The sequence below is a fragment of the Sinocyclocheilus grahami genome, unplaced genomic scaffold, assembly GCF_001515645.1.
Source record: "Sinocyclocheilus grahami isolate Dianchi unplaced genomic scaffold, SAMN03320097.WGS_v1.1 scaffold832.1, whole genome shotgun sequence".
Lineage (NCBI taxonomy): Eukaryota > Metazoa > Chordata > Actinopteri > Cypriniformes > Cyprinidae > Sinocyclocheilus > Sinocyclocheilus grahami.
In genome coordinates, this window is record NW_015506011.1 from 365,646 (window position 1) to 392,864 (window position 27,219).

At 38.5% G+C, this 27,219-nt stretch overlaps 2 protein-coding genes and 1 pseudogene across 2 annotated transcripts; 1 reads left to right on the forward strand and 2 right to left on the reverse strand.

Annotated features, from left to right (window-relative positions):
• Positions 1 to 305: 305 nt before the first annotated feature.
• Positions 306 to 8,113, reverse strand: LOC107562675 (ER lumen protein-retaining receptor 2-like; annotated as a pseudogene).
• A 2,399-nt stretch (positions 8,114 to 10,512) lies between these two features.
• On the forward strand, positions 10,513 to 13,950 carry LOC107562667 (cerebellar degeneration-related protein 2-like). Its single transcript, XM_016247349.1, has 5 exons — positions 10,513 to 10,750; positions 11,204 to 11,316; positions 11,827 to 11,975; positions 12,056 to 12,142; positions 12,982 to 13,950. Exons 1-5 carry the CDS (start codon positions 10,672 to 10,674, stop codon positions 13,682 to 13,684), a joined length of 1,131 nt encoding a protein of 376 aa, XP_016102835.1. The 5' UTR covers positions 10,513 to 10,671; the 3' UTR covers positions 13,685 to 13,950.
• Positions 13,951 to 16,518: 2,568 nt separating this feature from the next.
• On the reverse strand, positions 16,519 to 26,998 carry LOC107562668 (DNA-directed RNA polymerase III subunit RPC5-like). The gene is made up of 16 exons (XM_016247350.1): positions 26,897 to 26,998; positions 26,698 to 26,813; positions 26,537 to 26,619; positions 25,434 to 25,541; positions 24,746 to 24,795; positions 24,527 to 24,646; positions 22,936 to 23,021; positions 22,804 to 22,848; positions 22,642 to 22,733; positions 21,232 to 21,352; positions 21,065 to 21,146; positions 20,421 to 20,480; positions 19,710 to 19,867; positions 19,300 to 19,361; positions 18,287 to 18,750; positions 16,519 to 16,668 (listed from the first exon to the last, which is right to left on the reverse strand). Exons 1-16 carry the CDS (start codon positions 26,951 to 26,953, stop codon positions 16,519 to 16,521), a joined length of 1,854 nt encoding a protein of 617 aa, XP_016102836.1. The 5' UTR covers positions 26,954 to 26,998.
• Between the last annotated feature and the right edge of the window lie 221 nt (positions 26,999 to 27,219).

Below are 27,219 nucleotides of genomic sequence, written 5' to 3' on the forward strand. Positions count from 1 at the left end.
AAAGCTCAATTAAAAGCAAATCTAAAACCTCTGGCTACAAAATAAAATAATTACTGTAATAAAAAAAAAAGTAGTGTGTATTAAAACTCTGATCATATACGTAGATCAGAAATAAAATGCACATCTCATCAATATACAGTACATGTTGATATTAATAGAGTATGGGCAATACTGATCAATATCTGTTCATTGATTCACATTCCAGCAAAAAGAAAGGGAAAAAAACTCAAAGCAAATCAAAACTACAGATGACGTTTCAGAAAAACACATTTAAAAAATCCTAAAAATAAACTGCATAATAATCCGTGAGAAGATTTGTACGGTTTATTTTTTGGTTCTTTTAGAAGCCATTTACAGTGATAAAGGCAGTGCCAATACTGTACGCTGCCAGACAGTGGCATGGTTCCCAAAAGTTGAGCCGTTTTGAGCACAAATGAGAAATTTACATCTTAAACCCAATTAAGCAGTTTGGGGAACCACTAGATTATGACTGACCTTCTTTAACAAAGGGTTACTGCATTAAGAAATTGAGCAAACACTTATTTTCCATTCAATTCCATCCCATGGAGCAACAAATACTCCCATAATATTTTTGAAAACATGTGCATTTAATCCGATTGAAAATACTCTTACAAACAAAATCAATATTCATCATAAGAATCAATCCCTGCCGGTTTGCACAATTTTCAGCTCGTTTATGATGCCGCCGGTCAAATCATAGCACGCGCTTCATGTAGAAAACTTTTTCTTTGATACAGAATAATAAAAAAGGGTAAGACAAGATGCATAAAACAGGAATCCGAAGACTTGGTGAAGCCGTGTTTCGGCCCGGGCTTGAATCCAGAGCAGGACTGGATCTCTTCTTTCGTACTCCGTCTCAAGCATCTTACTCGTCCTCTGCGTCGCGTGCCGCTTCATGCGCTGCTGTCTTTCAGACCTAAGCTGGCAGACTCAGCTTCTTTCCCTTCAACACTGAAACCAGGAAAAGAAACACTTGAGTTGCTTTCAACTATCATATTGAAGCACAATTTCTTAAAGGGGTCATAGGATGCCCAGTTGATATGGTTCTTTAGGGTCTTAATGAAACGTCTGTAACATAGTTTGGTTAAAATTTCTCAATGGTAGTGTAAAAAACACCTTTTTACCCGGTCAAAAACAGCTCTTTTCAGATCAAGCCGTTTTTGTAGCATTTCCCTTTAAATGTTAATGAGCTCTGCTGACCCCGCCCCTCTCTTCCGAGCTGCTCTCAGATAGACGGTTTACTTTAGCCGCATTCATCGTGAAACTTGTTAATTAGCACATTATTAGGAAAGGCGATTTGCAAAGATTCTTTACAAACCCTTACACTCACTTCTTCTGCAGATGAAGCTGGATTACGAATGATTCTCGCGAACATAAACGCATTTATGTAGATCGAGGGCGCATTCCGTTCAGAAACAAACTACATCAGTATACGATTCTACCACTCTACTTTTATTTAATCTGTGTTAATGTGTTTTAAATTTAAGCTAATTTGTACGATTTTTTCGTTTGTATAGATACATCTGCTGTTGGCAATAACACCTCAGGTAACGTTAGCACTGAGACTAGATACGTGAAGCAAACAATGTAAACATCCTCCTCATAATCCATCATTTGTACGTCACTAAAGGATTCACGAGGCGGAGTTCAAGCGCTTGAGTCGATTCATTTCGATTCGTGAGTGAATCGAGAAACACTGTGTTAATGTGTTTTAAATTTAAGCTAATTTGTACGATTTTTTCGTTTGTATAGATACATCTGCTGTTGGCAATAACACCTCAGGTAACGTTAGCACTGAGACTAGATACGTGAAGCAAACAATGTAAACATCCTCCTCATAATCCATCATTTGTACGTCACTAAAGGATTCACGAGGCAGAGTTCAAGCGCTTGAGTCGATTCATTTCGATTCGTGAGTGAATCGAGGAACGAGTCACTGAACCGATCCGATTCAAAAGAACGATTTGTTCACATCAATACAAGATTCTCGCTTTGATATTTAAAAGATGCTGGATTTTCATGTTAATGAGGCGTCTGTGGTTAATCTAAGCGAGTCATTTGGTTATCAAAAAAATAAATAATAAAAATAATGGCATTACATTTTCAAAACAGGCAGCATTTCCCATAAAATCCTTATTTTAGGTACTGCCACCATGTGAAAGCTCAATTAAAAGCAAATCTAAAACCTTTGGCTACAAAATAAAATAATTACTGTGATAAAAAAAAAAGTAGTGTGTATTAAAACTCGGATCATATACGTAGATCAGAAATAAAATGCACATCTCATCAATATACTGTACATGTTGATATTAATAGAGTATGGGCAATACTGATCAATATCTGTGATAAATGACGACTGCTGTGTTCATCATTACATCCAACAACAGAACACCTCAATCTGCTCCGGCGGTGAAACAATGGCGGACTGATGACAGTCACTCAGGGCGGAGCTAAGGTAAGACACCAGTCCAGTCTGTGCTGAAACACTACTGTCAATCAAACTATTGTGGGAGGGGCCTGTCTGTGTGACGTCACACAGACAGGCATCTGAGATCGGCTGGATTTGAGAAAGGGGAAAACATTTAACACGATTTTAAAAAAAACACTGGGTGGATTTTTATCATTATAGGGTGGTTGTGTACACACACATTTCAGTTCAAACAACTTGTAAAAGTGCATGTAGCATCCTATGACCCCTTTAAGACAGTCACAACAGTCTTGCAAAGCATCCTGATAAGCATTTAGTTAAGAGCCCACCGGAATCAACACAGCCATACAATTAAAACCTAAACTGCAATGCTGATGTATCGCAGCACGTTCGCAGGTCGAGCGCTTGTGATGATGCATTTACAGTGAATGATCTACAGCACTGAATTAAAACAATCAAGCCTGAGATGAGGGTTTCTTTACTGATTACAGTCATTGCTAAACTAGGAGCACTTTGCCAGTGATTTCTCAATCAAGTTAAGTTTAAAACACTGAAACACTTTTTTTTCCTGATTGAAAAGCAATAAATTATGTACATCTGCAACATCTAAGACACTGGTTCTCAGTCCTTTTTTTACTCCAAAAGCAATGATCTCCTCTAGTATTTTCACTGTTAAACACTAAACTGCTCGTTTTTAAACTTTATTATCAGAAACAAGGAATGTCAGCATATTAAAAATAATTCACTTTTGTGGTTAAATGAGTGATTCCAAATGTTCTAAGTTTAACAAAACACAAAATGTCAGTTTATATGTTGCACATCTTGATTTTTAATGATTTTTAGCATTTGAATAAACTTGAATAAGCGTGTGAGTAAATGAATGAGTAAATGAGTTTATGTATAGCACACTTATTTTTTTTAATCCATTATTCGACTATATAAATTAAATATAATCAGTGCGGTCAAACGATTAATCGCATCCGAAATAAGTTTGTTTATATATGTGTGTGTACTGTGTATATTTATTATGTATATATATAAATACACACACATGCATTTATATATTTAAGAAAAATGTTTTGTTCATATATACATATACACACACAGTACATAGACATTATATTTTGGATGCGATTAATCACTATTAATCGTTTGACAGAACTAAATATAATATATAATTAATATAAAACACATTTATTTCACTTGCATTGATATACGTAGCCAGTTGTTTTCTTTTAGTTGCCCCTTTTGAGAACAAACGATTTTCTTCTTGCTGTGTAAATGTCTTTAAATTCTGCATATTTTTCATAACCATCTCTTAATCTTTGGCAAAAGAGACTCACTCACATGTATTTTTAAAACAAGCATGGGCATTTCAGTCATTTGTTAACTCAAGTACCTGACAGATTAATCGAGCACTTGAGCACCTGACAGATTAATCGAGCACTTGAGTACCTGACAGATTAATCGAGTACTTGAGCACCTGACAGATTAATCGAATACTTGAGCACCTGACAGATTAATCGAGTACTTGAGCACTTGACAGATTAATCGAGTACTTGAGCACTTGACAGATTAATCAAGCACTTGAGCACCTGACAGATTAATCGAGCACTTGAGTACCTGACAGATTAATCGAGTACTTGAGCACCTGACAGATTAATCGAGTACTTGAGCACTTGACAGATTAATCAAGCACTTGAGCACCTGACAGATTAATCGAGCATTTGACAGATTAATCGAGTACTTGAGTACCTGACAGATTAATCGAGCACTTGAGTACCTGACAGATTAATTGAGCATTCGACAGATTAATCGAGTACTTGAGTACCTGACAGATTAATTGAGTACCCGACAGATTAACCGAGTACTTGACAGATTAACCGAGTACTTGAGTACCTGACAGATTAATCGAGTACTTGAGTACCTGGAGTTAGTATGTTTTCAGGACTGATCACGGTTGAACCCCAAACCAGTTTACACTAGAGCAAGCACATTTTGAGTACCAGACCACATCTGAGGGTTTCCAAACCAAAAACACTCACCTTTTGTTACGTAGAGATAAAAGAAATCACAGTACAGGATTGTCTGAACGACGCCGGCCACGATGGCGATCATGTCAAAGAAGCCTTCGAAGTAGAAGCGCCAGATCCAGTTAATGAGATACAGAGCGCGATAGAGGCCGAGGAAGAAGAGGTAGTGTGTGGTGATGGTCTCAGCTTCTCCGGTCTTGCTGATCATGAACAGCTGTGGGAGGATAGACACGGACTCCAGATAGATGGAGAACGTCCACATGATCTAGAACCAATAGATGACAAGAACATAAACAGAGTGAGCCAGTGTTTTCAACCAGTGAACGAATGCAAGTAGGGCTGGGCAGTATATCAAGTTTGTACGATATATCGATGTTTTCTTTATAAGCGATTCGATATGAGGCGATACCGTTTACAGTAGTTTGATACGAGCGCATCGGGACACAGACTGAGCTGCTGCGGAGACAGTGCATGATCCAGTTTGTTCTAAACATATGACAAGCTTCATATTAAGGCATTTAAAAACTGGTAAGACTTAGTTTATAGTTTAGTTTCGCATATTAGTCATATGCTCTGACAGAAAGGCTACTCGCGCTGTTTAATGTGTCTGAGATGTGCCGTCTTCCTGAATGCAGAACTTACATTTCACAGGTATATTCTCCGTCTGTAAATGTTAGAAAGCCATGGAAATATTTCCATTTTTCTGTCAGGAGTGCACGAGCCTTCTGGGATTCTCTGCTAAACTTCACAGACTTCAGTGAAACAGACGGAGCTCGATTAAATAGGAGCGCAATAATTCTGACTAAAATATACATTTTGCTGAAATATATGAAGAGTTAATTTGCAAAAACCAATAAACGGCACTTAAAAAAAAAAAAAGAAAAAAGAGCTGATTGCCGTGCATTATTCTCCACATACAGCGCGATCTGAACCCTAAACACATTGTCAAAAAAGCCGGGTTTGTCCACTTTCAAGGCATCACGAGTTCACGTTTTACGGCAGAAGCCGACAAGCGCCGAACAGAAGCCGATAAATCCATTTCAGCGAATCAGCGCGCTGCATTCAGGTCAGGTGACAAGGCTACTTTCACTCTGAAAAGACGTGCTAGCTGAGAGGAGTCTCGTCAAAGCTGACTAAAAGTGATCCAGGATCATTTCGACGAACTTGATGAAGCTGTGATATCTTCTTCAGGGAGAAAAAAAATGTTTTCACGGAAGCTCGCAAAAGCAGCGCTTTACAATAGTGAGGGAAAAGCTGCGTGTAATCACATCCATACAGTTTATGATCACAACAACAACAACGTTTGTCAGGCGTCTACATTCTCATCTGAGGAGATTACAAAGATTCAACCAGGGTGTTTTAAACTCTAAAACATGAAATGTGGAGTTATCTGCTTTTGCTATAAAACAAACGTTTAATATGTACAAAAAACATACTTTCAAAGAACTTTAATTTTGTAAATTACCTGTATTTGTTTACGTTATTATTACTTAGTCAAAACAACCCAACTGCAGTTTGATTGATATTACTTGGAACGCACAATAAAAAAAACGTGATTTCTGAGTTATCGGTTTTTGCAAATGAACTCTTCATTTGTAGTTGGACAATAAATGTGACGTGTAGAGTTTTAAACTTACAAGTAAGTCTATTTTTATGATAGCACTGACTGTAAAGTGACTGTAATAACACAACTCTGTGCTGTTGTTCTTTTATTTTCATTTTTAGTTTAGTGAATTTAACTTCAGATGTAAAAGCCTTATTTTAGTTTTTAGATTGCAATGTTACAATGTTAGAATGAAATGTGATTTTAACCCTTTTTTGCACATGATATAAAAGCTTACATGGTTACATTCACTTTATTTGCTTTCATAGCCTTTAATATGTATTGTTTTGTTGGAAACATTGGGTGGGAAGTGAAATATATATATATTAAATACAGATTTTTAAAATCCAACTACAAAAACACCAAGGTATATACCGCAAATCGGCCAAAAAATACAGAGATATGAATTCCTAAATGCAAGTATGGATTTGCTCTCTAACCTCTAAAGGAGAGAAGTCATGGTTGACGAGGAAGGCCAGACCGCCGATGGGAACGACCAGGAACTCCACCCTGAACGTGTCGTGGTTGCCATCATACGTGGCACACACACTCACACACACACACTCACACTCACACACACACACGCGCGCCATGCATTGGATTTGTAAAAATGTCACTGTTTTTAACACATGTAACGAAGCTGTTAATAGAAAATATTATGCATTTTTTAATAATATTTGTATTGTTTTAATTATTTTATATAAAAATGGTGTATATTTTAGATGAATATTGTCTGACATCATGACAACCCATCTAATAATACAAAATATATATATATATATATATATATATATATATATATATATATATAAATCAAATTACACTTGTTTCCTCGGTGTATGTCTTTTAACAAAAAAAGAAAATAGTGTTTTTCAGGCCGGTGGAGTTCATGCACATCCATATTCTACAGTAAACACACTCTGATGGTCTTTTAACGGATTTCTCCCATTCGTTTTCTACAAGGTGTCTGTTATAGCACAGCATTCAGTCTGTAATGTTTTGCCTCAACATATGTAATATGACGGGTCTGGTGGGTTTGTGGATGTGTGCATGCTTTGAACTTTAATCAGCTCAACTTCACCTTCATGCTGCTGTTGTAGAAGGAAATGAAGGCAGTGAGAAGGTCCAGATAGCGGCTGGTGAACACCAAGGCAAACAGAATCTGACTCTTCCCAGAGATTCCTGAAAAACAGCAACAACATGCATTTCAACACAATTCTGTCTCCTTCCCTCAAACTGAACCCCATTTCAAGCTTTCAGCTCGCTTTATATGCCATTGGCATCAATAATACCCAGTGTAGCATGCACAAGCAAACAGTTCTTGTACAACAAGATCACACATTAAAACAAACCCAGAGATCTGTCAGTGTGAAACCAACTATATTCTAATGAGATCCTGCTGCCACGTCAGAGGGCACAGCATGCAATCAGAACCAAAGAATGTTATCTACAGCCTGATAACCAACATAGAGCAAAACTCCGAAGTTAAACAGGTTTAACAACATTCATTTGGTTCAACTCGCTATTGCTTTTGATGCATATGCCATGCAACTCACTCTCTAGTTCACTGGAGCAATGCAACTCACATAACAACCGTGCATTCAAACATTAAAACACCAACACTTGCCTACTCCACTCAGATGAGGCGTAGTGCAAGAGTTCATAAGGCAAACGAGCGGATCAGCTGGCATATAATCAAATCACACAAACATACTTTCACCAAACAGTCCTAAATAGTGCACACTGCGCGTTACTCACCTGCACACGACCTGGTTTTCCAGATCTTCAGCAGGAGGATGATGATAGCTGCTAAATGGGAGAGATCCCCCGTCAGTCTGAATATGTTCATGCTTCTGTGGCTCTGGAGAATGGCTTGTAGAAGCGGCGCAGTAGAGACGGCTGCTGTGTTCCCGACTGATTGTGAAAGATGGCGAGAGCCGCGCGACGTGGCCACGGTGATGCCGGTGAACACCGCTGGACGAGAAATTAATTGTTTGCAAACACGGTGTTTTTCCTGTAGGGGGCGCGCGGAGGCCCCGGACACCGAGGCGACTCTTTTGGTCTTGGTTATATAGTCAAGTCAAGTCAAGTTCACCATTTCTAAGATGGAAGAATGCTGTTTTTGTTTACTAAACATATAAGTGATAAAATATAGACATTTACATGATCGCAAGCATTTGAATGCTAAATGCCAATCCGCGTAATAAAGTTATATAAAGTAAAAGCATGAAGCAGAAGACTCTGATTGGTCCGCTCGGAACAATGCAGAGAAAAGTAACAAGTGACACGTGACGACACGAGAGTTTTTACTAAAGCCCCGCCTACTTCGAGTTTCTGCCGTCTCGGTTTCTTTTCCTCCAGGTTTGTTTTTTCTGTTTCTGTAAAGATGTGTCCTAGAAAGTTTGAGGGTTCTTTGCTGTTATTGTGAATGCAACCACAAGAGTGATAGTTTCAGATGATAATACCGTGGTATTTTGTTATACACTATGGTAATCACCAATCTATGTTATTATATTTACAATTAGATTTATATTTTAAATAATACTAATGTAAAATGTACAGAGTACAATACCATGTCCAAAAACTATGGTAATACCATGGTACTTTGTGTCAATGCGAGCACAACAGTGATGGTTCCAATACCATGGGATTGTATTATACATTATGGTAATGGTCGTGAAAATTGTATTTGTGTAGCATAGTATTTACATGGTGTTCCACTGGGCTTCAAAGAATACCATGGTGCTACCACGGTGAATGTTTGAGCATACTGCATTAACAAGTAACAAAAAACATGGTTTAATTAGGGCTGCACAATTATCATTGAATCATTCAAATGATTTCAGTTATATGAAATAATTAAATAAAGTTAACTTGCATTATTCAGCTAGTTTAAGTAAGAAAACTGATTTTTTTTTTAAAGAAAAGTTAACTTCCTGACTGTGTTACATGTAAAAGAGCCCGACAGAGCACGTGACCGGTCATATCCGGTGTTACCACCAGGCGGCGCATGTCGGAGGCTCTTGGGATTTACAGGATATCTGCTCTAATGTGTGAAACATGATTTAAAATGTCCTCACTAGTCAGTTTCATGATCACATTTGGTCCTCCCTCTCTCTCTCTCTGTCTCTCACACACACACACACACACACACACTCTCTCTCTCACACACACACACACACACTCTCGCTCTCTCTCTCTCACACACACACACACACACTCTCGCTCTCTCTCTCTCACACACACACACACACACTCTCGCTCTCTCTCTCTCACACACACACACACACACTCTCGCTCTCTCTCTCTCACACACACACACACACACTCTCGCTCTCTCTCTCTCACACACACACACACACACTCTCGCTCTCTCTCTCTCACACACACACACACACACTCTCGCTCTCTCTCTCTCACACACACACACACACACTCTCGCTCTCTCTCTCTCACACACACACACACACACTCTCGCTCTCTCTCTCTCACACACACACACACACACTCTCGCTCTCTCTCTCTCACACACACACACACACACTCTCGCTCTCTCTCTCTCACACACACACACACACACTCTCGCTCTCTCTCTCTCACACACACACACACACACTCTCGCTCTCTCTCTCTCACACACACACACACACACTCTCGCTCTCTCTCTCTCACACACACACACACACACTCTCGCTCTCTCTCTCTCACACACACACACACACACTCTCGCTCTCTCTCTCTCACACACACACACACACACTCTCGCTCTCTCTCTCTCACACACACACACACACACTCTCGCTCTCTCTCTCTCACACACACACACACACACTCTCGCTCTCTCTCTCTCACACACACACACACACACTCTCGCTCTCTCTCTCTCACACACACACACACACACTCTCGCTCTCTCTCTCTCACACACACACACACACACTCTCGCTCTCTCTCTCTCACACACACACACACACACTCTCGCTCTCTCTCTCTCACACACACACACACACACTCTCGCTCTCTCTCTCTCACACACACACACACACACTCTCGCTCTCTCTCTCTCACACACACACACACACACTCTCGCTCTCTCTCTCTCACACACACACACACACACTCTCGCTCTCTCTCTCTCACACACACACACACACACTCTCGCTCTCTCTCTCTCACACACACACACACACACTCTCGCTCTCTCTCTCTCACACACACACACACACACTCTCGCTCTCTCTCTCTCACACACACACACACACACTCTCGCTCTCTCTCTCTCTCTCTCTCTCTCTCTCACACACACACACAAAGGTCTTCAGAGATTGTATGTAGGTTACTCTGTTCAGTCTGCAGATAACCAGAGTGCACACGCGGCTGAAGAGACAAGAACACTCCGTTCAGATCCAGATCATCATGCACAGACACACAGGCTACGTCTTAGTGAAAGAATGTTCAACAATTTGAAAAGGAAAAAGAAATAGATACTATACATTTGCTGACTGGAGATTATCTGAACAACAATTTCATTAGAGTTTAGCATAAAAACTAAAGGCTCCTCAGCTGTTCTGCTTGACTGACTAAAGATGCTCACAGACATTACAGAAGGAGAATTTGATATCAAAGAGGAAGAACCATGGTATGATCATCAAGATCTGGAACATGGTGAGTTATTCTTTATCTGACGGACTGTAAAAGTTCAGGCAATAATACTTTTTAAATGAAAATGTGGAAGAAGAACTCTAGAATGGCTTATTTTGTTAACAATACGGAGATTAAGAATGCACCTTCATTCAGTCTCCATTTAATCGTAGTCTTCATCGAATGTATTTTGCTGATGATGATTGAAGGAAGTGTGTTTAGTCCTGACAGGATGACATGACAGTCTGTTTGACAAGAGAGAGTGAAATCAGCTTTGTAATGAACTGATGCGATAATCAGTTCCTGAGTTGTGACCTTAGGTGAAGAAGAAGGAGAAGTAACTAAACACTCCTAGTGACAGAGATAACCTGATGTCCAAATGATTGCACCATCAACCAGATTTACAAATACTGATATGCATAAATCTAACAATTTCAGTTTTGGTTACTCATTAGATGCGTCCTTCTCTTCATGCAGATCTTCATTTGGCCGCCGAATTGGGTAAAAATTTATTGGAGCAGAACAGAGACTTAGAAGAGACACTCCAACAGATGTACATCAGCAACCAGGAACAGATACAGGAGATCGAGGTACTGCTATCAAGTGATCGATCGATCTATTTCTGACCAAACTCTCTGTTTTGAGTTAATGACCTTTTCACAGAAAAGCAGTCTTTTAATGACACAGTTCCTCTAGCTACATCTTCTGCATTATCAAGTGATTTTATGGTTGTATAAATCTTTGTCTTATCTTAAAAGGCAATAAAACTTATTTGTGTCCCTGCAGCACAAAAGCAGTGCACCCTCAGATTCCAGATTTTCAAATAGTTGTATCTCAGCCAAATATTGTCCGATCCTAACAAACCATACATCAATGGAAAGCTGATTTATTCAGCTTTGAGATATGTGGGATGTGTATACATCCCAATTTCAAAAAATGTACCCTTATGACTGGTTTTGTGCTCCATGGTCATATTTGATTTGCATTTTGCTAAGAATAACTGAGGAAAAGCCTTTAAATTGTCCTTAAGCTGATGCAGTTAAAGCTCAGGTATCTGAACCCGTTTGATTGTAGTTTAATGTTTCTTTCTCTTTGTTCAGTATCTTTCTAAACAGGTGGATTTGCTGAGGTCAGTGAACGATCAGCATGCTAAAGTCTACGAGCAGCTGGATTTAACCGCACAAGACCTGGAGCTGAAAAACCAACGACTGGTGCTGGAGAACAGAGCGGCTCAGCTGAAGATCGAAGGGTAAGACTTCAGAAATGATTGTAAATGAATGCGTCAAGCGAAGGATGGAATACTTTCAATTGCGTTTCTCCTGATCGCAGGCTCACAGAGACGGTGGAAGGGCTGCAGACTCAGGTGGAGGAGCTCCAGAGAGACATGCAGAAGAAGGAGACCTGTCAGTTACACGAGTAGGTTTTTGCAACACATTTTTGTGCATTTTAACCCGCCACTGTGTTTTGTGCTACAGTAGGTCGAGTCCGTGAAACGAGTGGCCTTTAAACGGTCACGGTCAAGTGGATTAGCAAAGAAACAAATTAGCTGCTTCTCATTCTTAGGTTTCAGGCTTAGCAGAACTTCCTTCCCACACATTTATATTCCTGCCTGACTCGGCGTAATCTGCTGGAGTTCACGCGGGCAGGGTTGTATGACGCAAGAAAAGGAAAATATGCTATATATTAAGTTGCATGTACATTTGCAGCGTTATTTCTCACAATGCTGACTTCTTGCAATTCCAACTTTATTTCTTATATTTGCAAAATTGATATCTCAGAAGTATGACTTTATTTCTCAAAGTGGTAACATTATACTGTAGCTTTATATCTAACAATTGTGACTTCATTGCTCACAATTGCAACTTTATTGCTCATACCTGCAACTTAATATAGAACAATTAAAACTATCTCATAATTGCGACTTTATATCTAACAATTGCGACTTTATTGTTTGCAACTGCAACTTTATATCTAGCAATTACGACTTCATTTTTTGTAATTGCCACTTTATATCTAACACTTTACTTTAGGTCCTATCCTTCAGTTTTTCTCATCGAATATCGTGTTTCATTCTGAAATACGCTAAAATAGGCTGCAAACTGCATTTCACGTCGACTTTAAAGTCTGGTTTGGTTGATCTCAGAAAAAGTAAATGTTTTACCAAATATTTTAGTCTATACAACTCCAGATTTCAGTCAAATGCAATCTTTTGAATGAATTTATACCATTATGATTCTCATATATTCGATCCTCAGTTATCTGACTAAGGGCTCTGATTTCTTCTCACCATGCTGCATGTATTTCAGGTGCTTTTCCCATAAGCACTCTGTTTCCACCAGCCGCTCGTCTCTGAAGCGTGAGGAACAGGACAAGCTCTGGGAGCTCGAGCGCTCGGTTGATTCCCTGCAGGCGCAGCTGAGCACAGAGCGCTCTCAGAGAGAGGCGGCCGAGCTGGAAGCTGATGCTCTGGCGCATGAACTCATCCAGCTGGAGCCCAGAGAAGCGCTGCTGGGAGTCTACAAGGAGCGCCTGGCCGAGACGGAGGCTGAAGTGCAGGAGCTCCGCCTGCTTTTGCGCTCGAGCAAAGACAACGTGGACATCCCATTGGATGATGAAGCGGGCGGGGCCGGACACAGGGGGCGGAGCCTGCGGTGCTGCAGCAGCGAGAGGCAGTTGCTAAGCAACGAGCAGCCTGAAGGGCAGCATCATGGGATCTCTCTGCTGAACGAGATGGATGCTCAATACGCCGCCCTGCAGGAGAAATACGACACGCTGCTGCGCCGCTGCCAGGATGGGAAGTTGCCCGAGAACCAAAAAACTGCTCAAACGCACACAAACACCCAGAACGATTCCCAGCAGCCCGAGTACAAGGCCCTGTTTCAGGAGATTTTCAGCTTTATCCAAAAGAGCAAAAAGGACCTGAAGGAGAACAGGATCAAGCCCAGTCAGGCTGAATGAGGCACTGATCTGCATCTATATCTGAACTGAGGGATTATACTGACAGAACTAGGATGGTGTGATACCACACATTACGGTCTGCTTTTATTGCCACTTTTATTGTCTGGTGAGCGTATATAAAGCACTTTTGTAAATTCTTCCAAATGTCACTGTGAAACAAAAAGCTGTGAACTTAAATGTACTGGAAATCTTTGTGTATTTACAGTATAGTGGGATGAATCAACAAAGACATTTCCAGGTTATATATTACCACATAATCAGTAGAAAAAAAATATATATATTAGTATAAATCAATACAATAAATAAAAATACAGTAAAGCCTTTTTAAAGCCAAACTATTTTAATGAACATTAACTAATGATCTGTGAAGAAGAACAATATAATAAAATTGGGTTGCTGTGATGCTGTAATGTTTACAGATGTTTTACTCAGTAAATCATTCTGCCCAGAAACAATTAAAGCAATTAAAATCACTGTAAAGTAAAGGCAAAACATTAGATGAACACAGACATGCACAGATGGTTTACTATTTAAGTATATCATTTATACATATATTAATGTATTATTACCCTCTAACTCTATAGCACTCTATTCTAATTCTATTCTTTAAAAAAAAACACTTGTCCCTTTTAGACTTGCACTCTATTCCTTTGCTGCTTTAAAAAAACAACTAACACTTGCTTTCTAATCTTTTTGTATTCTATCCGTTTTCTTTTCATTTATTATATGATTTAAAAAAACCTTGCTATGTGTACTGCGGCTTTAAGCTGAGACTCTCTTGATAGTTTTGATCGCTTCTGTTGTCCTCGCTTTGGATAAAAGCATCTGCTAAATGACTAAATGTAAATGTAAACGTAAATATCATATTTTGTCTGCATTACAGTAATGTGAAAGAGTGAAAATAATGAAATGCAGTTATCAGACTATTTTCTTGTGAATATTGAGATTTATATTTATGTATTTACAACAGCTTTGTAAAATGAAGTCTGGTATGCTTTAGTCATAACTGGTCCGTGCATTTGTTGCATCTGTTAAAGGAAACGCATTATCTTGAAGATGTCAAGCTTTTATTTCAGTCTTCACCTCGTTGTCAGGTCATGTTAGTATCACTCATTCATAACTCCACGACAGGGCAAGTAAGTGTCTTTTATCGTGTGAACTTTCAGCTGTTCATCTTTCAACTTTCTTCTGCATATAAATGGACTTTCGACCCAGATTGTGGTCGTCAGAGAACATGGTCTTCAGTCCCGGTGGAAAGTCTGCTTCTAATCAAAGCCCCTGATAAGATTTGAGTGACATCATGTATTTATCAGGCTGACAGCTTCAGACTTCAGACATTATATCGGAGATGACACTAAAATGGAACAATTAAAAAGGCATAATGTATTATAAGCAGCACATCTGCTTACTTAGACACTGGGTAGAGACTGAAATACACTTTGGAAGAATTGACCCATTTTGAGACCATTTCTAGCATATTGTGAAAAATATCAATTAAGTACTGTAATCAATAATCAGTGATTATATGTAAAGTATTAACCTCAAAAACAGAATTGATACCCCTTGTACTATTGTTTTTATTATTATTATTGTATTTCTTTAATACTATATGAAATATTTTCTTGAAAAATCAGTCATAAAAATAAAGTACCTGATAATTTGACGTAATTTTTGGGCATTTAACGGAGCTCAAGTGTTCCTCAGTTTGAGTGTCGGTTTTGTATTAACCTTGTAAATTCAGTGCAATATGTAAATATGCTATTTAGTATATACTGCTTAATTTCTTTATGATGTAAAATAAACTAAAAATAAAAAAAGTCAAGTCTTGCAATTTTAATTTTCGCTAAATGTCCTTGTTACAGTGAGTTATGCATAATTATATCCAACTATCCCTAAACCCAACCAAACCCCATATTAACTAAATAATTAGCATTATTTTGTATTTAATTGCATAACTGCAACAAGGGCTCCTTAATATAAAGCGTCACCTAATTTTCTTTATACAATGCAGGTTGTTTCAAAGCAGCTTCACATTAACAACATTTCAGCTGTAGAGAAGACAAAAGCATCATTACTCAGATCAATTCATATTTTGTTCTCATCCAATAACCAATATGTAAATATGCTATTTAGTATATACTGCTTAATTTCTTTATGTAAAATAAACTAAAAATAAAAAAAGTCAAGTCTTGCCATTTTAATTTTCGCTAAATGTCCTTGTTACAGTGAGTTATGCATAATTATATCCAACTATCCCTAAACCCAACCAAACCCCATATTAACTAAATAATTAGCATTATTTTGTATTTAATTGCATAACTGCAACAAGGGCATTACTCAGATCAATTCATATTTTGTTCTCATCCGATTGGTTAATTATTCATATTTCCCCATGAGCTGATTCGCTACAGCCGGTTCCAATAATATCGGTAAATTCTAATAATATCGTAATATCGGTAAACTCTGATAATATTGTGCATCACAGACTCAAAATTAGGGATGCACGATATTATAGGAACTAGCCGATAAAGGCTTAAAATGTAAACATCAGCCGGTTCCGACAATATCGGTAAATTCTAATAATATCGTAATATCAGTAAATTCCGGTAATTTCCATAAATTCCGATAATATCGTGCATCACAGACACAGACTATATTATCGGAAGCGGCCTATAAAGGCTTAAAAAGTAAACATCGGCCGGTTTGAAAAAAATTACGCTGATATGTGTTTGATTAAATAAAGCAGTAATTGATGTCATAAAATCACAATTATGTTTTGATGGAAGGTCAGATGCCAAACAAAAGGAAATATATCGGTCTCTGCAAATCGGATATCAGCAAAAATCCAACACTGTGCATCCCTCCTCAAAATCACAATAAATCAGGCTGCAGCTCCCAGAAATCACCTTGTCGAAGGTTTCTCCGCTCTCCCACAGGCCGAAGACCTTCTGCTCGTCTGCCGCTGCATTGCTCTGAGGAGGAAACTACACACACAAACATACAACGAGCTCAGAAACAGCCAATGCACCATCTAATGCTAGCATTAAGACAATTACTTTTGTACTATTGTATGTATTTGTTAGACATGTTGCTGCCCTTTCTGTGTGTCGTCATGTGGGTGCACATGAATGAATGTTATAAAACACAACAGTTACATAAGAACTGTTTACCAGCAACACACACACACACACACACACTCCAATTAGCCTTAAGAAGAAAAGACCAGACCACATCTTAAACTCAAACACATTACCTCAATGAGAAGGGCAGACATACAAGACAATTAAAGCCAGAAACTAACGGACATAAAACAGTTCACTTGTGCGCAGACGTAGGGTGACCACCTGGCAATAGATCTGTTGCAGAACAGTAGATGTGATTTTGAGGGAAAATGCGGGACACGTGTGAGACAGATACAATCACTTCTGTTATGCTATGAGGGCTGTATGATACAACGATAGTTTCTCTCAAATGAGACGGGAAGTTCTGGAGATGTTGTTCATGCATTTGTGTCCAAATTTAGTGAGGCATGCAGGATTCATATTTAAATAGTCTTTTTGCTGCCTAATATTTACAGATACTAGTCCATATCACGATTTGATTTACGTGGAATGACCTACTTTTGATTTATTCATCCAAACCAGGGCTGTCAAAAAAATAAATTAGAATTTCAAATATTCGTCGAATTTAAAATAAAAATCCACATTCGAATGCAAAAACTTTGCATTTGAATTTTAGGTGTGCGTTAAGGAGGTAGCCTTATCAGTGGCGCACGAGACGCGATGACGATGTAAGTGTCGTTGCATTTTAATGTTTTTGTTAGCCTGTCCAGTTGAAGCCACTAGATGCGGCGCTGCTGCGTTGTTCATTCAAAATATTGCAGAAAAAGAGAACATCAATGCGGAGAAGATCTTGTTTACGTCAAAACCGAAACCAAGCCGTTCACACAGAATGCATATTTCGCGCATTTTCTAGAGGGACATCTATCACCGCTGCACTCGTGTCTCGCACAAAAGAGCATGTTTAGAAAGCCATGTAAAATTGATGCAATTTTAACTTTAAAAAAAAAACATATATTGAGACTTTATGGTGGGTTTTTTACTCAACTTGTGTTTTTAAATGAAAAATGTACTGTGTGATTGGCCTCTGTATTAAACTATGAATACATACATGATGCTGTTTTGTTTATAGTTGTTTAAGCAACTTAATTATAATTGGTTTATAAACATTATTTTAAACATTATGCACTTTTTTCACAGATAGTCATGTTATCTTATGCTTTGAATAAACGTGCATTAGTAATATTTTGCTCGATGCGCCCTCTTGTGGCCTCAGAAGCTTTTCTTCACCCTAAATGGAAATTATGCATTTTAAATTCTAATATAATTTGAATTTTGATAATATTTAAGTACAAAATTCTAATTTAGTTTTTCAGCAAAGTTCCAAACTTTGACAAATTCCGTGACATTCCGTGTTATAGAGTAAATTCCGTTTTTATGAAGTCACAGGGCCCCACAGATGCATATGTTGAATCAGTTTAAAACAAAACAATGCGGTGCATTAAAATCGCCCAGCATCCTCATGATCTGACACAGTACTTACAGGCACCAGGATCTGCTTGCACTGGCTCTGGAGGATGGTGTCCTGGAGCATGCGGTCCGTCACGTGACCGTACACCGAGTGACCCGTGGGTAAACTGGCCAGATGCAGGTTAAACAGCCTCTTCACTTCACTCAGGCACAAAACATAGTGCTTCCGGAAGGTGCTCCGCACGAACTCCTGCAGCTCCGGGGTGAAGGCATGACCGTGTCCGTTATGAGGGTCCGAGAGCGGAGAGGTAGAGTTGGGGTAACCGTTGATCGAGCCGTTTGTGTCCATGGGCTCTTCAGAGTCACTCATGGGCTCCTGTTTGACCTGCACCGGGGTGCTAGATTCACCGGACGAGCCCGTGTTTGTAGACCCCTTCGGTCTCCGAGCGTCCAGCTCCCTCTGCATGAGGGTGTGGCTTTCTCTAGCGCTCTCCCTCGCCGCTTTCAGACGCTGATCTCCGCTGACGTGAGCAGGCGCTGCAGCAAACACAACACGACGTGAACACACAGAACGAACACTGTTCAAAAGTTTGGGAAAGAAACTAATATTCTCATCCTGCAGAGATGCATTAAATCAGTAAAGACATTTTTAATGTTACAAAAGTGCTGTTCTTTTGTACTTTCTATTCATCTGTGAATCTTGAAAAATAAAATGTATCAGTTTCCACAAAAACATTAAGTGTTTTCAACATTGATAATAATCAGAAATGTTTCTAATAATCAGCATATTATACTGATTTCTGAAGATCATGTGACACTGAAGACTGGAGGAATGATGCTGAAAATACAGCTGCGCATCACAGAAATACATTACAGTTTAACAGATATTCACATAGAAAATAGCTGTTTTAAACCGTAATATTTCACTTTTTTTTTTTTACAACATTTCTGATCAAATAAATGCAGCCTTGCTGAGCAGAAGAGACTTCTTCCAAAAACATTTTAAAATCTTACCGACCCCAAACTTCTGAACAGTAGTGTGTATAGTTACATATATATATAGTACATAAATAAGTCAAAACATACCCATCCGAGCATCCTTTTTAGCCACAAAGTCATCTTTGGAGAAGTTAAACACTTTTTCCAACCTGTAATATAGTGCTCATTTAGAAACACTATGAGATTCTCACTCCCTATTAAGAACTATGTACGATATCTTCAATTATTCAGCTAAAGCTGAAGTATTAGTTCACCAAAAAAAAAGAAAATTTCCCCATATACACTCAGCCTCATGTTATTCTAATCCTGCATAGAGTGCAGCAGTGCTTATCAGGTTAACAAAGTGCTTTTGTGTTTCATAGAATAAAGAAAACATGGATTTGGAACGGTGTGGAATGAATAGATGATGATAAAATGTGAATTTTTTGGGTGAAACATCTCTTTAAAGGCAACAAACTCTTAAGGTTTTTAGCAGATTCTGAAAGGTCATGTCATACTTAGACTGAATGCCCAGCCAAAGCATCTGCTGCCTTTGAGCCACATCAGGATGCTTTCTGATGAAATCATGATCTGTGGGCAGCAGGAACTCCCAGCCTCGGTTTAATCGAGGGACCGACATCTGCTCCAGGAAGTCCTTCACGTCCTCTGGAGGAAGCTGTAGTCACATGACAGAGAAAAACATCTGAGGACGACAGCAGCACCAGCAGCGGAATTATAATATACTGCTTAACATGCATGATTAATGCACACACACACACACACACACACACACACAAACTCTGAAGCTAAAGCTGGACACAATTACACTAAAAGAGCTTTGACTTAAACTATCAATCAGAGACAGAAGACATGGATCATTTAGAGACCTAAGAAATTGATCAAATATGATACAGTCGCTTTATAGGGTTAAAGTCTACATATGGCTACATAAAGTTTCAAGACTATAAAGATAAACACATCCCATCTTGTCCTTACAGCGCCACCTTCTGTTACACTCAAGTACACACACACAAACCTTAATGATGGCAGCGACCTCTTTTCTCATCAGGGTTCTTTCTAAAGTGAATCTCCACATCTGAAAGGGCAACAAGGATCAAATGCATTTACCAAATCAGCAAACATTAATAGAAGACTATAAAGATAAACACATCCCATCTTGTCCTTACAGCGCCACCTTCTGTTACACTCAAGTACACACACACACAAACCTTAATGATGGCAGCGACCTCTTTTCTCATCAGGGTTCTTTCTAAAGTGAATCTCCACATCTGAAAGGGCAACAAGGATCAAATGCATTTACCAAATCAGCAAACATTAATAGTAATAAATGTGACCCTGCAGCTCAAAAGCAGTGTTGAGTCGCTGGGGGATATTTGTAGCAATAGCCAACAATACATTGTATGGGTCAAAATTATACATTTCTCTTTTATGCCAAAAATCATTAGGATATTAAGTAAAGATCATGTTCCATGAAGATATTTTGTAAATCTTCTACCGTAAATAAATCAAAGCTTAATTTTTGATTATTAATATGCATTGCTAAGAACTTCATTTGGACAACTTTAAAGATGATTTTCTCAATATTTAGATTTTTTTGCACCCTCAGATTCCAGATTTTCAAATAGTTGTATCTCAGCCAAATATTGTCCGATCCTAACAAACCATACATCAATGGAAAGATGATTTATTCAGCTTTCAGCTGATGCAGAAATCTCAATTTCGAACAAATTGACCCTTATGACTGGTTTTGTGCTCCAGGGTCACAAATAGCTAATGACAGCAATATCTGTAATTGTATGATACAATCATGTGGCGAAAATCAAAATAAAGGAGAAATATAAATGAAGCTCACCACAAAGTCTCGACCACGACAGAGCACTTCGGCAGGAACGCCGCTGTGTGAGCTACAGGTGTTTTTGGGACACAGCACATCACTGCCAAAGACGCAAACCACAGAACTTCAGCATCTACTCGAACATCACACATCGACTTAATGTAGGAAGGAAACAAACAGCGCACCTCTTCACGACCCAGTTTCCCTGGACGAGCAGCGCCACCTGCTGGATGCAGCGCAGTACTGCGGTGGAGTCCGTTCCCGAGGCCAGCAGCCCCATCAGATTGGCAAACGGCATCACCTTGACTACGAGCAAAGGAAAACATTTATACACAGGGTTTCTGCAGGCAAAACAATACCTCGCTGCATTCTCTGAATGTAAATGTCTAGCGGGAACACAATGAATTTACCTTCTGATCACACCACAAAAAAAAAAAGAGATGTTCTTCCTCTGTTTTGTTTTCCAGTGCTAAATTCTCTGAATGTAAATGTCTAGCGGGAACACAATGAATTTACCTTCTGATCACACCACAAAAAAAAGAGATGTTCTTCCTCTGTTTTGTTTTCCAGTGCTAAAAAGTTTCAGCTCAAAATACTCCACAGATCATTTATTATATCATTTTGAAAATGCCTGTTTTGAGTGGAAGCAGAAACACGCTGTTTTCGTGCCTGTATCTTTAAATGCAAATGAGCTCATGCTCCCCGCCCCCTTTTCCAGAGTAAGGCGGAGCCTAGTACCTCAAATACAAAAAAACATCTGTTTAGTTTTTATCATCATGTCTATCGTGCTGAAATCATGCGTTTTAAAGCCATATCGGTTTAAACTAGTGTTTTCTGAGCGCACAGAAGCGGCGGTCACACAGCACTTCAGTACTAAAGTAAGTTCTCTTTCATGTCTTATTGTGCTTAAACTGTCAAATACACAAACGTGTATGTTTAAAACACACATAGGTTACACAAACACAGTGGGTTATGTCTGTGAAGGTAAACAGCTGGGAAAGAAATCGCATGTTTATAGTAGATCTGTATGTTAAGTAACAGCAGCACCAAAACATGCAGATTAAGGGGCGGAGATATTATAATAAGATCCCCTTCTTACGTCACTAGGGGAACGAAATCTGAGCGGCTCGTTTTTTGACATGCTTGAAAAAAAAAAAAAAGTTACTGGGTTGTCCTTTTTCACGTCGTCTGGGCTTGTAGATGCACCAGGGACCCAATTATAGCACTTAAATGCAGAAAAAGTCAGATTTTCATGATATGTCCCCTTTAAGATGCATTCACTTGAGATATAAAGTCTTGTTTTCTAAGAAGCTAATCAGAAATTAAGAACAAATATCGGCCAACGGGCTTTAGAAGAATCAACGTAATTCAAACTCATTTTGTTCAGTTTTCTCAAGACATTTTACATTTACATCTTGATTTAATGTTTTGACGTTCAGATATTTGCACTGGAAAACAAAAACACGGAGGAAGATATTCATGTTTTGCAGTGCATTCAACATTTAATGAATTCTGATTTAAGGCCTTGATTTGTGGAAGAGTGAATTAAGACTTTAAGACCTGCAGAGATGAACAGAGACGTAACCCAAGCTCACCGTTCTTCATCAGCGTCCTGACTTGCTCACCCAGAGGCAGCGTGCGGAGCTGGGCCATTGAGAGCACGTTACTGGGACCCATGGGCTTGATGCTAGAGGACGAGACGGCATAAGATGGGGAACATGGGGAAAATACAGCCACCTGTTTGTTCTTCTACTTACACTTTCTCTTCAGCCAGTGGAGGCATAAGCATGGCCAGATATTCACTGAGGAGAGAACAAACACATCAGGTGAACACACAGGTATGTGACAGACGGATGCTCCAGTGCTCGAGGGTAAAAGCAGACACTAACCACGGTGTTTTCACCAGTTCTGTGTTCTCTGTGGCATCCATGGCCTGACAGTAAAGATACTGGCGCTCGTGCTCAGAACGTCCGTCCTAAAGATAGAATCACAATTAATGAGAATGCATAAGGAATATAATATATACTGAATGATTTCCCAACTTTTTTGTGAGCTAAAACATATTAGATGGGATTTTAAATTTAATATTGCAATAATTTAACACATTTGCAGTTCCACATTTAATTCGATGCGTTTGCAGTTCTTTGATGTCGGTTAACGTTCGCATGACATGCAAGTAAACAATTTATTTTATTTGAATGTCTTAATTCTATAGTTCTGCGATTTGAACTGTGATGAGATAAAATTTCACTTTCGTGTTCCAAATGTTTTTTTTTTTAAATCCGGTCATAATTATTTTTACTGTTATTATTATTATTATTATTATTAGAATTTGAGTTGCAAAGGGGTAGAACATTTCTGGAAACTTTCCAAAAATCCCTGGAATATTCCAAAAAATCCTGGAATGTTTCCGAAATTTACTGGAAATTTTCCACCTTTTTGCAACCCTAATTATAATCATATAATAATAACTATTATTATTAGGTTTAACTGTAATTTAAGACAGAAATACACTGGAAATTAACACAGAAATACATTAACCATTGACAAATTAACACTATAATTAAATTAAATAGATTTGATATGATCAAATATTGAAAACCAAACATTACTTGAAGTCCCAGAGATTTTATGCTAATATTTCAATAATGAGATAAACATTTCACTTCCTTGTTCCAAACATTCACAGTTTAAAAAAATAAATAAATACAGAAATACATTACTGTTATAAATTACAATTGTACTGTAAAATAAAGTATTTCATAATATAATACAATTTTTACTTTGCACTAGGGCTGTGCGATATGGCCAAAAGAAATTATCACGATAAATGTCAAATCTTGATTTCTTTTAAGAGTAAAGCCAGATTTTTTGCTCCAAAGTGAAAGTTGTAGAAACCAGACCGTTAATTTTCCTTAACAAAATATATATCTAAACAGAAAAATTAATTTCTAAATTTCAGCATGTTCTAATGAGCGATATTGTTTCAAATCAAGAAACAGGCTTGGGTTGCCTGATAATATTAATAATAATAATACCACTTTTCGTCTCTTAGAAATGCACATTTGATAGCAGCTCGAGTTAGGATGCAGAGGTACATTTTTGTTCATAATCAAAATCAGTAACATCTGTAAAAAAAATTGTAGCAACCTCAGTTTTATATGGTTACATTTATTCTGACCACGTATTTATTTATTTTTTTAAATTAAGCATTGGTCTCCCATAGCAGCATAGATTTAAATCATGATAAACACAGTTAAAACCACACATATAGCACCTCAATACCATGGTAAAAATACAACTATATGGTTATACAGCCCTACTTTGCACTACAAGTTATAATACTAAAATCAACGTCTTGCATTCTTCACTTTTAAAGTCTTTGTAAGTGTAACAAATGATGCAAATGTCATGTGTTTGTTTGATCTGATTTACAGTGTCAGTGAAGCGTGCTGCGGCGGGTCACATGATCACACGCACCTTTATACCGTGGTAATGCAGGTGAACCCAGGGCTCTTCAGCCTGTTTCTTCTGCAGGAACTCATAGGACTGGATGCGGCGCTGACGGGCCTGTTCAGACTCGGGCCGGGAAAACCTCACCTGGTTAAAGCACAAGTCAACAATAAGAGCGATGAGCAGGACCAGGCATTTTATTCTCTACTTGCCAAAAACAAAGAAAACAACTGCATGAAGTCTTACAGTGATCTGTTTAACATCTTCTTCTGCTTCGTCCTGAGAAGAGTCTCCAGCTGCAAACCCACGCACTCGTTAGTTGTTGACAACAATTATGACGAAGCACTCGGCAATGACATTTTATCAAAGATGAAACATCTATATATATATGTATCTGACCTTGACATACAAAAATGCATTTAAATTTCTTTTGAAAATAACAATGTGTATGCTCAAATATGTACGTACTTTTTAATTTCTCAGTCATTTTTAGTTATTAAATTAAAACCTTTCTGGAAAATTGTGTAAAATTTTTTCAAAATCATATACTTTTCATTTTACACGTATGCAATAACGTGTATACGTCTAATATCTCTATATGTTGATTTTGTTTGAATAGATTTTATTACCATGTTATTCTTCTGTATACTTGTTTATTTTTTACTGTATGTGCAGAGAGTTCAAAAAAAGCATTTCAATGCACACTGTACTATGCACAATTGTGAGAGCGACAAATAAAATCTGTATTTGAATTTAAAAAACAAAATGAGTATGACGTTTTCTAAGAACTCGGCATAAGTTCATCATAGACACTCTTATTACTATTTGTGATAATTTGATTTTAAAAAGAAAAATAAGTGCAATCTTCATTTACCCTGTAAGAGCAAATTTAGAAGAAAAAAACCCACACAAGTGACCCCAAAACACCCCGTACCTTCGTTGGCTGCCTCTCGTTCTCTATGTTTAGTATCAGCTTTATCCAGGTAGCTGAAGCTGGGTCTCATCTGGAGGACTCCCTGCAGTGGCGTGAGATGAAGCTCTCCTGCCACCAAAACAGCACAGCACAGCACATTAGGGCGTTATGGGCAAAAATTCATATCTCTGTATTTTTTGGCCGATTTGCGATATTCAGTATATATCTCGGTATTTTCGTTTTTGCATTTGGATTTTAAAAATCTGTATTTAATATATATATATTTCACTTCCCACCCAATGTTTCCAGCAAAACAATACACATTAAAGGCTATGAAAACAAATAAAGTGAATGTAACTATGTAAGCGTTTATATCATGTGCATCACATTTCATTCTAACATTGTAACATCGCAATCTAAAAACTAAAATAAGGCTTTTAAATCGGAAGTTAAATTCACTAAACTAAAAATGAAAATAAATGTGAACAAAAGCACAGAGTTGTGTTATTACAGTCACTTTACAGTCAGTGCTATCATAAAAATAGACTTACTTGTAAGTTTAAAACTCTACACGTCACATTTATTGTCCAACTACATATATTTCAGCAAAATGTATATTTTAGTCAGAATTATTGCGCTCCTATTTAATCGAGCTCTGTCTGTTTCACTGAAGTCTGTGAAGTTTAGCAGAGAATCCCAGAAGGCTCGTGCACTCCTGACAGAAAAATGGAAATATTTCCATGGCTTTCTAACATTTACAGACGGAGAATATACCTGTGAAATGTAAGTTCTGCATTCAGGAAGACGGCACATCTCAGACACATTAAACAGCGCGAGAAGCCTTTCTGTCAGAGCATATGACTAATAAACTAATATGCGAAACGAAGCTATAAACTAAATCTTACCAGTGGCCTTAATGTGAAGCTTGTCATATGTTTAGAACAAACTGGATCATGCACTGTCTCCGCAGCAGCTCAGTCTGTGTCCCGATGCGCTCGTATCAAACTACTGTAAACGGTATCGCCTCATGTCGAATCGCTTATAAAGAAAACATCCATATATCGTACAAACTCGATATACCGCCCAGCCAAACACATGCTAATTGAGATCCTGCGAAAGCCAACCTTTGTGAAACACAGCCGCAGCGAAGCGGGACGTGTTCGTGGTCGCCTGGATCGAGGAGAACGTTTGCTTGTCCATCATTTTCCTTTAAGCAGAAGGAAAGGATTAAAACTACGAACAGCAAGGTCCGGCTGTAAGCAGCAGAAAGACTGATGTCCCTCACATCGAGTAGACGCTGGGGTCCTCCGAAGACGTGCCGTCCACATTGAGCGCGATCTGCTCGCCTTTACTGCGGCAGTAGTTCGGACTCATGGTGTCCATGGCCACCTCGAGCTCAACCTGGAAGTAGACAGGAACGAAACGTGACCTCTGCGCGGTCAGATAGGAGAGACGTCAGAAACGAGCAGTGAAAGCCTGCTTACTTTCTGCTGCTTGGGTTTAATTCTGGCTGCCAAATGCGCCGCATTATCATAGCTCATCGAAGCAGGACGCACTGGGTACTGGAGAAGAAGAGGTTAAAAACGGGAACAACAGGGACTAAAGTTATGCAACTAGTGACAGACAGGCTGATATTTAAAGATTAAGGCTGCATTAAATTGATCAACATGCCAGTAAAGACATTTATGATGTTTCAAAAGATTCAAATAAATGCTGTTCATCTGTGAATCCTGAAAAATAAAATGCATCACAGAAATATCGTGCAGCACAACTGTGTTCAACATTGATAATAATCAGAAATGTTTCT

Bases quoted from the DNA above. Each gene is read 5' to 3' on its own strand.
- LOC107562668 (XM_016247350.1), bottom strand. From the start codon at position 26,953: ATGAGCTATGATAATGCGGCGCATTTGGCAGCCAGAATTAAACCCAAG. The intron at 26,814-26,896 runs GTAAGCAGGCTT...GTCTACTTCCAG, and splicing joins TTAAACCCAAGCAGCAGAAA to GTTGAGCTCGAGGTGGCCAT. The intron at 19,868-20,420 runs GTTTGTGTGTGT...ATGTGACTACAG, and splicing joins AGGTCGCTGCCATCATTAAG to CTTCCTCCAGAGGACGTGAA.
- LOC107562667 (XM_016247349.1), top strand. From the start codon at position 10,672: ATGCTCACAGACATTACAGAAGGAGAATTTGATATCAAAGAGGAAGAA. The intron at 11,976-12,055 runs GTAAGACTTCAG...TCCTGATCGCAG, and splicing joins GCTCAGCTGAAGATCGAAGG to GCTCACAGAGACGGTGGAAG. The intron at 12,143-12,981 runs GTAGGTTTTTGC...TTCGATCCTCAG, and splicing joins GAGACCTGTCAGTTACACGA to TTATCTGACTAAGGGCTCTG.